The sequence below is a fragment of the Phoenix dactylifera genome, chromosome 15 (genome assembly GCF_051530095.1).
Source record: "Phoenix dactylifera cultivar Ajwa chromosome 15, Ajwa_hap1_PhDact_Kaust_v1.1, whole genome shotgun sequence".
Taxonomy (NCBI): Eukaryota; Viridiplantae; Streptophyta; class Magnoliopsida; order Arecales; family Arecaceae; genus Phoenix; species Phoenix dactylifera.
In genome coordinates, this window is record NC_143204.1 from 14386967 (window position 1) to 14404247 (window position 17281).

At 38.1% G+C, this 17281-nt stretch overlaps 1 protein-coding gene across 6 annotated transcripts; it reads right to left on the reverse strand.

Annotated features, from left to right (window-relative positions):
• Window positions 1-747: 747 nt before the first annotated feature.
• On the reverse strand, window positions 748-13855 carry LOC103718579 (syntaxin-61-like). 6 transcript variants are annotated; one of them, XM_088711277.2, is made up of 8 exons: window positions 13543-13851; window positions 12508-12582; window positions 9317-9433; window positions 8916-9029; window positions 8470-8669; window positions 7729-7819; window positions 3801-3866; window positions 748-1264 (listed from the first exon to the last, which is right to left on the reverse strand). In XM_088711277.2, exons 2-8 carry the CDS (start codon window positions 12559-12561, stop codon window positions 1217-1219), a joined length of 690 nt encoding a protein of 229 aa, XP_088567403.1. In that variant the 5' UTR covers window positions 12562-12582; window positions 13543-13851; the 3' UTR covers window positions 748-1216. The 6 variants fall into 6 exon arrangements, with proteins under 6 accessions (XP_088567403.1, XP_008805690.3, XP_008805691.3 ...); XM_008807468.6 differs by lacking the exon at window positions 748-1264 and adding an exon at window positions 3073-3304 and having other exon boundaries at window positions 13543-13844; XM_008807469.6 differs by lacking the exon at window positions 748-1264 and adding an exon at window positions 3073-3304 and having other exon boundaries at window positions 9317-9430; window positions 13543-13840.
• Window positions 13856-17281: the final 3426 nt, after the last annotated feature.

The window sequence follows — 17281 nt, forward strand, 5'->3', positions numbered from 1 at the left end:
CCGGATGTTAACATGGTATCAGTGCCTGGGTTGAGGAAGAATAGGTGCTTATAATATACTGTTGGTGCTTAAACCTTCATGTTCTCACTTGCTAGGGAACTTACCAAGAGTTAAAATTAAAGAACAAAGACCAGACCACAGATAGGAGTGGATCATGTGGCTTCGGTTAACCTACTTCTTGTGAGGTTTGGAGTGGGATTGGCAAGCCCCATCCCAAATTTTATTAAAGAATAACAGAAGGAGAAGAGCGGAGTTGCAAGGTCAAGGGAATTAGGAAAGATGAAGTCATAGCTTCTACCAAACCGGATCCAAAAAAGTTTACGCATTCAGAGTTGCAGAGAATTGTTAGAAAAACATAAAGCAGTAAGTAGGACTTATAGCTTATGGGTGACAACATTTATTTGATGAAGATCCTTGGAAGAATCCAGTTGGATTTTAAGCTTGGAGCTGTCTTCGGTGCAATTTTTCAAGCCACATTTTAACTCATATGAACAGGTAGCTTTTCTAGATCGCTCTCATGTGCCAATACTTTTTTTTTTTTGCTAAAATATGCCAATACTTGAACAAGAAAAAGAAAAAACATTATAGGTTTATATATTGATTACTTTTATTTGCCAAGAATTTTATATGAGGTTCTACAAACTTATTTTTTCATGATGCTGCAAATCCATCATGAAAAACAAATCCATATACTAATAGAAGCTTTCATTCATCATCCTTGCCTATTCTATTCTAACAGAGGGTGTAGTAGAGAGAAAAGAGCTGCTGCAGTTCTCGTGAAGAACTTTAATAAAGAACAATGTTATTCCATTTTTATTTCAGGATCATTTCAGAGAAAAACCTTAGAAAACATTACACGCAGAATTGGAGTTCCATGCCAAAGTCAGATGGCAGCACTCCTAGATGCACAAACTACCACTTGTTTCCTCCATTAGTCTCTTGACCTTCCATGCATGCTTCTTCTCTTACACTTCTAGCTCCAAAGATGAGACTGGGACGCTGTCAGACAGCCCGGTACCGGCCTTGAAAGCGAGCTTCTCCGGCATGGAGTCATCGATGTGCATCTCAACAACAGAGAGAGCTACAGCAACAGCCCGTCATCTTCTTCATCTTACGCTCTCCACAATGGCTGTCCTCCATGCCTCCAAGGGGGAACAGACCCTTGGGGAGGCCGAGCTCTTCGAGCAGTTGGATGGACTTCTTTCTGCAGAGGTTATTACCACCTCGGCGCCCTCCCGTTAGTTCTCAGGGATGCCATGTTATCCTGTGGAAGACAGAGCCAAGCAAGGGCTTGAAAGAGGACGACGGTAGCTGTAGACAGTAAGAAACCAAAGGGCTAATGACTGAGGGGTTGGGGAGACATGAGAGAATTTATAGATGGAAGAGTAGAGTTTGATATGGGCGTTTAATAATGCGAAGGGCAGGAGTTCTTTTAACTGAATTAGTTAGTACTCGGTAGTAAGCAGCAGTGAGAAACCGATTTCATATGATGACAAAAGAAGCCACTTTTGATGGACATTCTTTTTATAAAAAAAATAGTGGATATTTTGTCGAATAATGACTTTTATGGCATAATTTTTTCATGGAGTCAAATCCACATGGTGATGGATTAGATTTTAGATTTAGCTCATTAAAAATCATATTGGTTGACTACAAGTCTAAAAAGAAGGCTGGGTCAATGTTTCTTACCATCACAATAAGGGCTTCAACCTAAATCACTTTGGATCAAACACTTATATGAGCCTTAGATGGAGAGCCTCAATTGGATTAATAACTCAGTTGCTTTTTAAATCTGCCATCACTCACAGGTTGCATCTTAACTATTAGAACTCTTTTCTAGTGACCAGCCATGGTTCGAGGTCAAGAGATTGTTTGCATGCTGGTGATAATTTTTTTTTAAAAAAAATTACGACCTAATTACCTAACTTTCAACAATTTAATAACTTCAGTGTGAAATACAGGCATAGGCCAACTCCGGAAGTCTTCACATTGAAGTTTCATGAATAACCATTCTAGTTTTACCAGACATTGTAGAATGTACTAATATACTCATTATAGTCATGAATCTTTAAAACAAATGGGTGCAACTCTCCGATTTTACCATTATATACACGCACATATGTATACATATAATCGATCAATAGTATTACGTTATTGTTATTGTAAACGGCAACCAAATTATTAGTAAGTAGCTTGTTTGACCCTAATTTCAAAATTCGGCTTGATTGATTATTCCACAAGCCAAGCAAGAGCTAGGCTTGGCTGAGTCGAGTTCAGCTTGATTAAATTAGAAATAAGAGTTATATCACAAAGTGTTCTAGTCATTACTTGTAAATAAAAAAAGAAAAAAAAAACTTCAACTATCATGTTGAATGTGTGAGTATATCTCTAAAGGTCTTCAACCACCGAACTCTTAAAACAACCTACTCTAAGCGGCTTGAGTTTAACTCAAAAAATTAAATAAACTAACTTGAGCTCAACTTGGTACAAGATTAACCGAGTTTAACTGAGACCCAGCGCACTCGAGCTCAGTTCATACCCCTGCTTGTATATATCCTAACACCATATAAAAGTAGCCATTTTTTCCAACTTTTCAGCTTCTGTAATATCGTTGATAAGATTTCTCCCTTGGAAGCTTAAAGGAAATGATTCTAACTGTGGACCCAAAGGAGTTTGAGAGGAAAATTCTCTCCCCAAGTTGGAATTTGTAACAATATATGCTCGATAAATGTTTGACATCTTTCAGAAGCCAAATTTATAATGATTTCTTGTTATAACAAACTTTAATCTGTCTAGATTGAGATGCAACGGATATTCAAAGCATGAATACACATTAAAAAATATACATGAAATGTTCATATATATATATATAATAGGCTCCAAAAACTACACATAATTTTTTCACCAACCGATCCAAGACTCAAATCTTGTTCAGTAACCCATGCCAAATGGATGTTTGCCAATGCTGAGGATGCTGGTAGTGTCATTTTCCTTGTCGGTAACCCTATCTAGCTGCTCAAAAACCGAATTTACCTGTTCTTACATAAAAAGAAAAAGAGACATGGATGATCCTTCAGAACTCGGTTATTTATCCCAGACATATATTTATGGAGGTATAGTTTGTTCAGGAGCTTGACAAAGTTTGCCCAGAGTTATTTACAAAGTATATAATCACACAACTATCGCTTGCTTCCTAGGTAAAGAAAACCAGAACAAAAAGAACAATAAAAAGAACTATCAAGAACAGTATCATCATAATTTGTCCCTTTGCACCAGCCTTCTTCATAACCATGGCCACTTTTTTCTGCACAAGGATGCCATTATCTCCATCATTATACAAACTTCCACATAAGAAGATGAAGGAAAGATAATCGGTACTGCAAGAAAACTAAAAGATAGTAAAAAGTTTCTGATTTTAATTGTCCAGTAAAACTACAAGGAATAAGGATATCCAGGTTTAGTATTAAAAATAATTTTAATCACCATAGCATCAAAGAAAAGCGAATAAAAGAGATATACAAGATTTAACACAGCCAAATTGAAGTAATTGACGGGATGACAAACAGAATATTGGTAGATATTAGTACAAATGCATAAATTAAGAAGAACAAGAAAAGAAGAGATGGTTGTCGTCACTTCCTGGTTCCAAAAAAAAAAGTCAAAAAGATTAATAATGAAGGCAGCACCTCCAACTGCATGCAATTCATACCACTAAATGCTTTTCTCTAGCAGAATCTAAGACACACACAAAAAAAAGAATATACAAGTATCTAATAGATAAACAAAATTGATGCGCCAACCTGAACAAAGCCAAGCCGATTTGAAGTAGTTTCCATGTCCACACTCATATCATCCAAAATCCTCTCCTGCATTACCAAACAAGCATCAAACTTTTCAATAAAAATATAATAAAGCAATACAAAGGAGACAGGCACAGATGCAATTTGCCTCTGATATCATGAGTTCAATAATAACCAGGGGTATCATATTTGGTAATCTATCTATTCTTTATTGTTCCTTTGAAGAAGCTTAGAAGAACTGAATAAAAATCTTTTTTTGAAGGGAAATTCAGTCCAGATAATTAGAAACAAGATACAGATAATTAGAAAAATAACATAATCTTTTTTTTGGAAGGGAAATTCAGTCCAGATAATCAAATTTCGTCCAGAAACCACAAAGGTTAAAGAAGTTGAGAAATTTATACCGGGAGGGTAGAAAGAAACAGAGATTAGAATTAGAGGAAGAATAAGGGGAACAAGACAGGAAGAATGTTTGGAAAGGAGAAGGTGCAGGATTAAGGTAATATGGAAATAGTCCCCAAAGTTTTAACTCAATACCGAAAAAATTATAGTTCCACCCCGATTAAATAAATATAGGAGATAGGTTGTTACACATAAAATTCAGTTTATCTACAAAATAAAATCCTTAAACAATATTTACTATAAGCTTTTCTCTTTAGCCTCTTTAATCAATTTTCTTCAAATCTGTCCCATCACAATGAAGGAGAAGCCCAAGAGAAGGGACATAACAGTAATGTTTTATTTAAATAAAATCTTCATCAATGATATCCCCAAATGAAAAGCAGCAACCTCATGCACCAACAAATACTTGTATTTATTGACCTAAAAGATACAAAGGGTACCAACCAATAAAACTTGGGTAAATCTGTCCTAGCCGCCCCGCCAGATTTTGTCTTGAGTAGGCTAAGGATTTCAGGCCCAACCATGATTCAAATCAAGCCATGGTTTGCTAAGTTTTGGTTAGCCATGCTTGACCAACTCGATGGATGTCTTATATATCAAACATACATCTAATTATATAATAAAATATAAAATCTATAACATTATAAATCAATTTGGATGGAACACATTATAAATACAACATTTATATCATTAGTTTTTAGAAACCAAAACATATTTAAACTTAAAATCTAAAACCTAAAATAAAAGTAAAAACAAGTGAGTAAAAGATGATGTTAGCACTAAACTTTCTGAGCCCTTTTCATTCTCCTTCTCTAGCCAATAACCCACCTTTTCCTCCATTCTCCCTGGCACTGACACTAGACCATCATCAACTCTGCCAATATATTGACTAGAATACAAGTTACATCTCTCCCTTGAGCACACCAAGGCCAGATTGATGTTGGTGGCCGTTAGTACCCAGCTTTCTCTCTCCCTCCACCTTCAACCACCCTCACCACCACCATCTCCATCCATGCCCAACCCCCCTCACAACTACCATCTTCATCTATCCCATGCCCCTTCTCACCACCACCATTGCCTGACTTTACCACCACCACCAGTTTAACATTTCCTCTTTCCTCTTTTTCCTTCCTCCCTCCTCCATTCCCCCTCCCTCCCTCTCCCCTCTTTTCATGACTAAAAATAGTGGTGCATGTTGGATTAACCACAGTCCTGACTTACAAGCTAAAGCATGGATCATTATTGGATCAAGCTAAGTTAGCAGTCTAGCACAGGCCCAATATTTTGAAGCGGAGTCAGGCTTGAGCCAACTCATTGTTCCTTGGTATTGAACCATGACCCAACCTAAACCCATCTTAGTCCAATCTATACTCATGTATACAATTGTATAAGCCTTAACGTCTAGAACTGCTTGCACATCAAGCAATATTTGGAGACAATCCCTAAGCTTAGCCTACTTAAATTTGCATAACAAAAAGCCTAATCCAAGACCTATTAATAGTGACAGCAAACACCATCGACTTACCTATTACCTATAGCAAGAATGTTAAACATGATCAATAAATAACAGGCGGCTAACTTTTCAATTAGTAATAAACTACTAGTTCGACAATATCCATCTAAATACTTATGCAGCCATATGATTCATGTGACTCTTTAGAAAATAGATAATCATGTAATATGATTTTGAATTCTTAGGTGTGCAATATTTAATATGTAAAAGTAGTGAAATTATAGGTCACAATCTAATAAACAAGTTATATAATTGTCTGCTTCTTTTGAGGGTATTGTGTAATATAAAATGTATTGCCTAATAAGGGTTGAATGGAGACCTGCACCTGCTTATTTGGAGGCCTAGAGCTAGACCACAGGCTACAAATCAAGCTATAGGCCCTTGCAACTCGGCCTTAAAAGCCGCATCTCAATTTGTAACCAAAATGGCTATGAATAAAGCTGCAGGCTCAAGGCGAGCTCTCCCCAAGCCCTAACCATTGGTATCTCCTCTCCTGTGACCCCCCAGTTCTCCTCTTCTTGTAACCCCCTGGTTCCCCCATCCACCTACTGAGCCATGCCCTCCTCCCTCTCAATCTACCCACTCACCCCTTCCTCACCTCCCTCGCCCCACCGACCTCTGGTCCTCCACCCATCTCTCTCACCTTCCCCCCTACCCTGCCTCTGCCTCATCTCCCTCAGCCCATCAAACCTCCACCCATCTCCATCACAAATCTCAGCTTCCCTCTCCCTAACCAGCCTTTGCCCGGTCTCCCTTCCCCCGTTGGTGCCCACCCCATCTCCCTCACCCATCTCACCTTCCCTACGCCACCTAACATCCACCCATTGCCCTCCAAACGGAGGGGATTGAGTCATATGAAACTCAAATAAATGCACTTATCCAACTGAGCTGGAGTGTTTATTGAGTTGCAGCAAAACACCAGCCACAGGGCTTGAAAGAATCCCTAAATAGGCATATTTGATACAGCACCCAATCATTTTGGGTAAGTAACCGATTTCGATAGCTCCATCCATTGAGAAAGGTTTTTCTCCCTTAACAGCATGATTGGGAACCTTTTCCTCCCTCTCTTTTCTTATCTTCTTTTCTTTCATCATCTTCAACACTATCTAGTACTATCATTACATACCCCTATCTTGCTATTTATATACATATTCAAGCCTATTCTCCCTCCTCCTAGGGTGGATAATAAAGTCTATCCATGAGAACTTAACCTATCGTTGCTTAAGTCAGCATGCTTTTTATTGTTTATGAATATTATCGTATGTTAAAAAAGGCTTGTTTTTGAAAGAATGTCGTTCCAAATACGAACCTAGTAACTCATTCTATGTGGTCATCTTTGTCTTCCTTGGTTGCTTTCCCAGTTGTCTTTCTTCAATTCATAATTTTTACGTATACTTACCTTGGGGTTCTAGTGTTATGAACATTTCCTAGGTTGGCATGATGATTTATCAAAAAAATAGACCATGGATGATCTCACGTTTAGCCACTAAATAGGCAAGGCCCTCAATTATAGACTTGTAAAGGATGTTCCACAATTATTCACAAGATGGATGAAGATTTACGAAGTGATAGATTTGTTCTGAAAGTAAGAATTCACAAGATGGAACTAGTCATTGGCTCAAAATGGATTCCAAAAACCTGCTAGTGGATGAATTAATGGTAGTACCAAATCTGCTTTAGGTGTGGATGAAAAAAGGAACTCGAATGCTAGCAATTGAGATATGTATAAAACCACATATGCCAATTTTATCTTATTTTATTTAGAAAATGGGGGAAAATCTCATGTTTGTTAGATAGTTTATAAGGAATATATCATTCCATTGCACCAAATGATCAGGACAGTTTTAAATAAGTTTTGCAGTTTACATGAATTTACTCCTCATCTCAAATTACTATTGTAACAGCTAATCAATCATAACCTCTAAGCAAAGAAGGTAAATAAGGCTACATTATCATAATCAGTAGGTTATCCAGAAATTGTTACAAAATCTAGCACGTTTTGTGAAACATCACCTGTCCAATAAGCTCTTCATTTATAGTAAGTCCTACATCTCCAATTCTCTGAACACTTACACTTAGATCATCTAGCTCCTCATCTTGTTGCCTGCAGCATCACTTGGCTGGCATGAGAAATTTAGTACAAATACATTTACAGATTAAAAGCACCTAATTTGAAGAACCAGGTGCCTTAATCATTCAAAAAATACTCTTTATTCCTCTCCATAATTTCACCATGATCATGGGTCCATGGTTTGCAGCTAATTTCCTTGTCACAAAGGAAACAAAATCTACAAGCAAATGAACTACAAGATTTTAAAAACATTTTCAATTCTTTGTGGGGAATATCTGTATGTCTACCCCTCCACAGCGTTTTAGCATTGAACTAGCCTAAGATGGGAAGAACCATATCTCATCTGGTTGAAGGAACCTTGATAGCTTATTTGTTACTTCCATATTTCCCAGAAGTATCTTGATGGTCGTTCATCAATTTGAAGAGTACATTGGCTATTATTATTCAAATCTATATACCAAAGGTTACTACTTTATCAGCATCCAACCCACATATACTGTGGTGGTAGAGGAACACTAAGGACAACTACTAGCCTCAGAAAAGGAACCCTTCTCACAGATTAATGGGAGAATTTGGATGGAGGGGTGACACAACGTACTTTTGATGTGAAGCTACATACAAGTGGGTGAATCGAGCTTTTTTCTCATGGAAAAATGAATAGAAGAGTTGGAAAACAATAATACTTAATAAGGAGCATCTGTCGATCTGATTCTGCAGATATAAAATCATCATTGTCTTCAGCAGCATAGTTGTTTGATCTTCCCGCTTGAGAAAAACCAACATTTGGAAGCCTCAAAAGCTCCCTATGCATCCCACCGGGACCCAAGTTGATTGAGTTGCTTTTCTTCCTTCCATCTTCTAGAGCTTTTCTCACAGTACCCACCTAATAATTACTACATTCGTCAAAATATCCAAGAAACCTCTAAACAATAAATCACAAAAGATTAATCAGCATTCCAAAATCACAGTCCAAAATGAATTCTCCTCGCTCAACTTACGAGCTTTAAATTAGATTTATGCAAATGCAAAGAAATCACCGAGGTAAAAGATATAAGAAACAAAAAGGCAGTATTGCAGAAATATATTTGAAGGTTTATTAAACTAGAACTCAGTATGAAAAATATAGCACCTGAATATGAGCAATATTTGTCCATCTCCTCCTTTTCTCAAGCTCAACTTCATCGAGGCCATACCAAGCTGGATCACTTGCAGCAACTGCAATTGCCTTATCCAGTTCATCTACCTTTCTACAGGAAAAGTACTAGTTTAGTAACTGAAGCAAGCAGTAAGATGGAACTGATATGAAGGCTTTGTCTTAACTAATAAGGGATTAATGCAGATAGACGTATGCTTAAATTGGAATAAATGATGTCTCCTGCAATTTGTGGCTACACTTGCTTCTTTATTTCTTCATAATCAATGTTTCTATGGTAAATTGATGAATAGTCTAAATTTAAATGATTTAGTAAAGACCATCTGAAACCTTTGACAAGCATTACGGAGTAACTTTGGTAGTGTTGGTCATGATACCTGCCATTTAATGCTTTCGCAGTTGGCAAGTAGCTGTTTAGTTAGATGAAGATGCTCTCCAGTGTTATAAGGGGTCTCTTCCCATTGGCGGAAACTATCGTGTAGCTTATCAATCTGCTAAAAAAAGTGAACATTAACTTAGGTCTTCACATCTCATATCATGGACAATAATGCTGTAAGCAGGGCTGCTAAATATCCTTACGGGAAGAAATTCAATATGTCATTGATAGCTAAAATAAAGCATTTTCTTGCACACCACCCATGAGAAGTTTAAGATTAGAAAATGAAGTCACAAATAAAAATAAATGTCTAAAAAGTAAACAAGTGTAATTACACAAAAGACATTTATGGTAAAATCAGGTTGTCCCGCAGAGGAACAAATTTAAGTATTGAGAAATAAAAGATAATTATAAACAACTATCCTTGTTACATCTGTTTGGTTTCAGTTTTGCACATCCTACTCCACGGATGAGAAGAGCAAAATGTAGCTGATCTTTAAACTAAAACAAATTTCTCCTTTAAAACCTCCAAGCTTCACCACCTAATCACTCTGCTTAAATATCATTTCACATATCCTTATTTCTATCTCCAGCCACTTGCATTAATGCAACGAAGATAGTAAAAAATTTGAAATCCTACCCCTATTAATTCCAGCTGCATCTTTTCAAAATAATTTTAGACTGTATTTTCTACTGTTTCACCACAAGTTGAATCTAACAGTATCAGCAATCAATGCTGCACAAAGGGCCATACTAAAAAATTTACCAATTAAAGCACTCATAAAATGTTTAAAAAATTAAAGAGAGTGGGGATGTATAGCTGATCTCTGATGCAGATTTTTTTGCTGATAACCCCTTTCTACGCTATCAGTTGAATGAACCGTCAGCAGCTCCATTTGGCTCAGCAGAGTCTGTTCAATTAGTAAAAGGCAGGCTAACACAAGGGATCTAAACTCTAAATGGCTTTTAAGCCCAAGATAAAGCCAAACAGTGGCTTGCTTCAACTTGGCTAAATTAAGCACGATATATCATATTGATTACATGCATATAAGAATACATACATAAATATAGACATACATACATACATGAATGAGGCTAGGTACATATGTATGCACCAATTATAGCAGTGCCGATACTGTGATCTATGCCAATCAAGTATGGGTTTCGTATGGTGCCATATTGAAACACGGTACGCGATGTTGGGTCAGTCAAGTATAGGCCGACCACCGACTTTACCTCCTTCACAAAGGCCTCCCACATATCCTGTTTGGCAGCCTTGCCTATGGCAGAGAAAGGGGAGGTTCCCCAAAGAATGCAATGTCAAGGGTGTGATAAGAACCTGAAAGCCATCGAAGGCAACGTCTATTAAGTTGGTGCAGACAGGGCCAGCCCAACCCTTAGGTGACTGAGGCGGTCGCCTAAGGCCCCGGCCCAAAGAAGACCCACCGCAGGGAAGGCCTCAAAGACAAAACAGAAAGAAAAAAGGCCCCCTTAGTGAGTTTGCCTTAGGCCGGCCCACTGCAGGAAAGACCTCAAAGACAAAATGGAAAGAAAAAATGCCCCTCTTAGTGAGTTCCCCTTAGGCCTCCAAATGCATTGAGCCGCTCCTAGGTGCAAATGTAGGCGACGATGTTGGAGGCATTAGGCAAGCTCGATGGAGTTGGTTGAAGAAGCAACAGGGATGGAAGGAGAGGGGAAGGGGAGAGAGATCGGCAAGGGTGGGATGCTTGCAAGAGAGAGGCAAGGAGAAATTAGGATAGAGAGGTGAGGAAAGATTGAGCTGTTAGGGTTGGGATTGGGCCATCAGGAAGAGGTTAAATAGGAAAAGAACTACTTTAGCCTGATTCAACCTTGGAACCACCCGAAACCACTCAATACCGAAGCAGCTTATGCCACAACCCGATTCATCACATTTCGGCCTTGGGATCAAATCGTGATCATGATCCATCCCAGTTCTACACCGGTTATGTTCAATACGCACCGAACTGCTCATTTGAGCAAACCTTGGACAGCACAAATAACTATTACAAATCAACGATTATTTTTTTTTATATTAGAATTTTTCATATAACAAAGATATCTAATTTCAAATTGAGACAATGTCAATCTTATGTGCTCTTTAAGAACTTGTTGAATAGAATTTATCTTATCTATTAAACCAAATGTCTATGTTTCATAGTTTAAGATGCATTTCATGCACTAGCTTGAGATCTAATAGCTAGGGTTACTCCTCCATGAGAAAATGTAGCAGACCATCTTGGCACCTAAGTGTCTGTATTTTTTGGTAGAACAGCTGAGATGTTGTTATGAAGAGAGATGTGGGATAAAGGAGCATGAAGAGTGATGGAGCCCTTAACAAGCTGCTTGTGAATAAAGGAGGTTCAGAATATTAATAAAATCAAGATGGATGCAGAGATTCGGTCTTGAAACTATGATTGAGCAAAGCTTGCAATGCCCAAGACCACCAGTCAAATTTAAAGCCAAACATGCAGTGCAAGTGTGGCTTATAGGAAATGTCCAGCCTATCGCTTCTTGAGCCCATAGCCAAAGCTGTTATCACAGGCATTATAAACTATTCAAGATAAGTCATTCCTGTTAGGATTTGCAAAAGGATCAAAAGGTAAACAAGGAAATAGAAAACTTCTCAGTGTTAAGGATAGTCAAGTAGAATACAATTACATGGTGGAAGTGGATAAGATAATATATAGAGCAACCCATATCCAAATAGTTGTCTTTAGCTCCTACATCACCATTAGTTCTTGTCCAGGTTCAAGTAATATGAAACTGAAAGTGGCTTTAGACTTCTCATCCGCATCATTACTTTCTTCCTCTCTACCGACCTTTCAGCCTATATATAAGTGACCTCCTCACTAGGGCCACCTTTGGCGTATGCTTTACATGGTTAACAAGCTTAGACATTTTCTTCAACTTTATTCTGTTTTGATGTCACTCCCATGCTTCCATTAACATATATCTAAGTCCATTCTTCACAGTTTAAACAGAATTCCACCTCAATAACCTTGCTTTACATGCATTTTATGCTTTCATGCCTTTCACTCACTGTTTTTCCTTTTTGGCTTTTATGATATTTCTCCTTACTCCCCTTGGTTAACTCTATTCATACATGCAACTAATGCTAACAAACCAATCTTACTTCAAACACACTAAAGTAGATAGAAAAACATGACTTACAGATTCCTGAATTTCATCTTTAACAATATAAAATGGATCTTGAGCAGAAGTCATCCTGCTTTCACTGATGTTCTCCTACATGGATCAAGAAATATCAGTACCAGTTGAAATACAGAAACTAACTAAGACATGAGAAAACACATTTCAGTTGTTAGCAAATGAAACATGGCATCCCACCCACAAAAATAACAGGCCCTACAAACAGGGATGATAGACAACTCTCAGGAAGCAGATAACCCAAAGAGGGAAGAAAGAAAGAAAAGGTTCATGAAACATGCACTATATGAGAAAGTATAAACCAACACATGACAACTGCACCAGAATGCTTCCAACTAATATTTGGGGTCACCAAAGCACCCAAAAGTCATACATAGTCATTTGCATAAATCATAACTCTAGTAACGCTTACTTACTATATGCGTCAATGTTTTTTAGTAATTAAGTCAGGGTTCATTAAGAGAAGCAAAGAATATAATACTGGGTTCAGTTATGCATGTGAACAGATTATGACATGCTTCTGAAATCCAATAAAAGCCTTCAATACCAACAGAAACAGCAAATATCTCTAGTCTCTTTGGTGATTTCATGCATAATGCTTGACGGAGATGTATATGGTATCGATTATTTTAATCTCTTGCATCAAGTTGGAAGTTCAGGTGCAGTTACAATTTAAGGCTCTCTCTCTCTGTCTCTCTCAGACGCATCTACATGATGGCTCTTCGAAAAAATGATGCATGAAGATGTTAAAACTATCAAACCTAATGATTTGTGCTCCCATATGAAACTTTGTTAACTCTTAGGAGTCACCACAAATCTCTAATTTCTTTTCCTGCCACTTCTCTTTTGGAAGCATGCCCATTCATAGTGACACAAATTTTCTAAAGCAAGCATCAAGATGAACTTCCCTGATATTGATCGCTTCCTATCCATCAAGAATTCAACAAAGTGCATCGAGAATTTTGATTCAGACCACAAGAACAAAACAAAAAGAAACGAAAGAAATGAAGGGAGGAGAGAGAGAGAAGGGGTCGGCACCTGAGAGCAGCGCGCAAGGCAAAAGGAAGCGGACGCGGGAGGACGGCTACATCCTTTTCTTAACTCTTAATCTCTTATTATCACGATCGGCTCGCTTCCTTGCCGACTTCTCCCTCAATCGTCCAGCTTGATGAACCCCTCTCTTAATTCTCTCTTTCTTAACCCTCTCTTTCTCCCCTCCCACCCCCATCGTTATTACCACCCGGAGAAGTACGAAAAATGTGACGTCTTCCCGACAAACTCTTGCGTTGCCTTTTCGGCTTCATTCCTTTGGCCAGGATGCCACCGCTGGAGCTGGCTGTCCTGTCGGCTTCGGTCAACCGACTTGCGTTTCCATCCTTCAATCCAATGAAATAACTTCTTGTTCCAAACAGGATGTAAGATTTGGATACTCATGCAGTAAGATTTGTATTGGCCTCCTCATTTACCTCACCATTTTGTAGGTCGCCAAAAACAGTAAAAGTGTGCTTCATGCGTAATGTATGGACATGAAATTTAGCTAAAGATATTCAAACACAAGGATCCCCATGAAAAACATCGTTAGCTGTTGTGGCAGAGATAGCTGCTTTTATGAGTCAATTTTTCTTTGGAATAAAATAATTTTGTTTGCCACTGAGATGGTAGCTAAGTGGAACTGGTTCATTGCTTCCACCCGCTTGGTCCGAGTTCGAAACGCACGGGCGTCGATTAAATTGTGAAAACCGGATGCTTTCTGCTCGGATACGTGAGATGGGAGGGCTTATTAGTCCGCTAATAGCATTGGTGGTGCTAGATATGACGTACTCACATAGAGGATTCGTGTTGATGCCCAGAGGAATAACCGAGCCGGACATATGGGTGGAAAGGGTATGAGTAAAAACGGCCGGCGTGCCCAATACACGGTCAGGTCTGTCTGCATCGAACATTTTTCTGGCGGGGTGGGAACCCAATGGGGGCTACTATGCGGGAGTGAGCTTGTCCCTTCCTTTTCCCTTCCCTTTTTGCTTAAGCAAAAAATAAAAATAAAATTAAAATTAAAAATTAAAAATAAAACAATTTTGTTTTAATGACCATTATTAGTTGAAAATATGGTAAACAATGACGGAACAACGTTGGTTTTTTTTATTCTATTCACTGTTCAGATAATTAAAAGAACATTGAAAATGTCAAAAATAATGACTCATTATATAACAAACATTATGACCATTTAATAGTCACCTCAAGGGTCATCTACTTAAACATTACTACACCAAATACAAGTAGCGCCCTTCGTTGCTTCATTTGGAGCACTCCCTGGCGACATTCTCGTCGTGAAAACAACGGTTTCCAAGCAAAATGTTGTATGGAACTTGCATGTTTGCACTCAAAATGAGCCAAAAGCAAGCTGAGGTCATGTATAATCAATACTTTGCTAAACAATTATGACCATCTTATTTCTCTATATTACAATGGAAACCCTTACATCAGGAACTCATTCCACCTTAATCCATCCATCACTTGCATGAAAGAATCAACATTAATTAGACACCATTTCGTCTATAACTATGATCTTTTAACAGGATAGGATCACTGTCATCCATACTTTTTTACATCCATTAAACCTCGTATGCATAGAGGAAACATTAGAGCAATGGCATTGGTGGATAGCCAGAGCATATGCTTCATATGCTTGCCTGCTGAATTCCTTAAATTTTGGGATCCAATGGAGAACTGAAGCACGTAATCCAGACTCTCCTGAAAAGCTTGATCCTAGCCAAGGAAAGCTACATAACACAGAGGCAAGTATAGCAGGCACATCGTATACCGAATCGCATTGACATGAAGAGCTATAATTGACACTGGAGAAAGCATGGTCCTAGCCAGTATGAGCAATACCAAGCTTCCAATATTAATTACCAAAGCATTCATGCCTGCTATCCGCATCTCAGCAAACCATAAAAATCTGCTGCTTCTTTGGGGGCAGAGAAAGCCAGTAAGCATCACATTGTAGCATCAAATATTTTGCAATAGTCTTCCAGTGGAAGGGCTTGGAGAACAGTTCATAATGAGACAAATGTCAAGTATGTGTTGCCCACCCAATAAGTGGCCTGTTGAGTTCCAGTGGCTGTTGGAACCTCAATGATCCAGTTAATTTGCAAAAGTCAAATCCTTACAAAAATTGTGCATCAAAAACTTCAGAGAGGAATTAGTACTGCCCCAGAAGTTAGCTAAGAAACCAGCTGCATAAAACAACAGCTAAGAAACCAGCTACATAAAACAACAGCATTCAAGGTAAAGTAAAAAGTTGTTCCATAACCGATTTCCTGTTGTCTGCCACACTCAAAAGCACAGGACTTTCAATTGCACCTCCCCTTCCTCACATAGGCCCTGTCAAGTACTTCTAGTGGTCCATTGCATTCCATGACCTTGAGAGGATATTGGAATGGTGTCAACACAAGCAAGAGATAATTTCAAACAGAAATAAATCTATTCTATATTAAGTCAGCTCCCTCTAGAGCAGGACTCTACCATGCTGAGATTGAGAAGCTTTACTTTAGACGCGGATGCATTGCCAGATCAGCTCCATCCATGACATGTATGAATTATAAGGATTAAGAACTAATCACTGAAAAAAAAAAGCATGACGCCACTACTACTTTTTTAACTAGCATGTTTGATAATTAAGTTATTTTTTACTTAATAAGAGCCCTTCATTGTAGTCTGTTATAGGTTCTTCATTGTAGTCTGTTATAGGTTGAGAAACTTAGACAAGGAGATATTCTATCCAAGTTTAAATACTCACATCCAATATTTTAGCCTAGCCATGAGGTGTAGGAGAAAAAAAGAGAAATGAAACACAACAAAATGCTAAATAGGAATTCCCAAAATAGGAACCTTTCGAAAGAATAGAACTAAAATTTTAAAGAGGGCTACTGAAACCAACGTTACCAAATGTTAAAAAAAAGAAAAAGGAAAAGAAATGTAATGATTACCAGAAGTATCTCACCTTGACACTTGAAAAAAGAATGGGCACCTCACCCGGTTGATTCAAGGGCAATAAGGCAGAAAAGCATTTCACCGTTCAGTTAATGTTTTGTCGCAACAGAAAATGGAAACTCGCCAATGGTCCGGAGTATGAGGAAACAATTTTGTGATTCTTCTTTTAACTCATTCAGGCATGGTCTTAGCCGTTCATAGATAGATGTAAAACAAAATAAGAGCTCAATCTTTGAGCGAAAAAAATGAAATAATCAAAGCAACCAAACCAACCCCTTTGGGGTACCACAAGAAAGTCTCTAATACTAAAACCAAGCCTTTACAGCAAATAGAATACATGCATCTTTTCAACTAACAATGTAGTAAGCATCCAAAAACAAGATTTGCCTGAAATGCTTGCAAATATGGAAGCAAAATAAACATTTTTTCCTCATCTACACTTCATTTAAGAAACTCAAGATTTTGTAATGTTTTTTCACAGGTTGGCACATATTTTAGTTCTTCATGGATATGCCTAAGATTTATCTTTAGACAATGCCTCCTGATGCAACATTTTCTATAAAAGCCTAAGATTTATCTCTCGAAAATGCCTCCTGATGCAATCATCTAACACTTTCTGTAAGAGCCTGTCCAGCCTTCTTCATTCTCCAACTTGAGAATCAGTAGAACATGGACTTTAGAATTTATGAGAAAGTAGTATTGAATCCCGCTGCATTTAGGCAGAAGGAAGCAAAATGTCATGCTGCAATACATCCATCAATTACGGGGGATGGTAAAATAACAC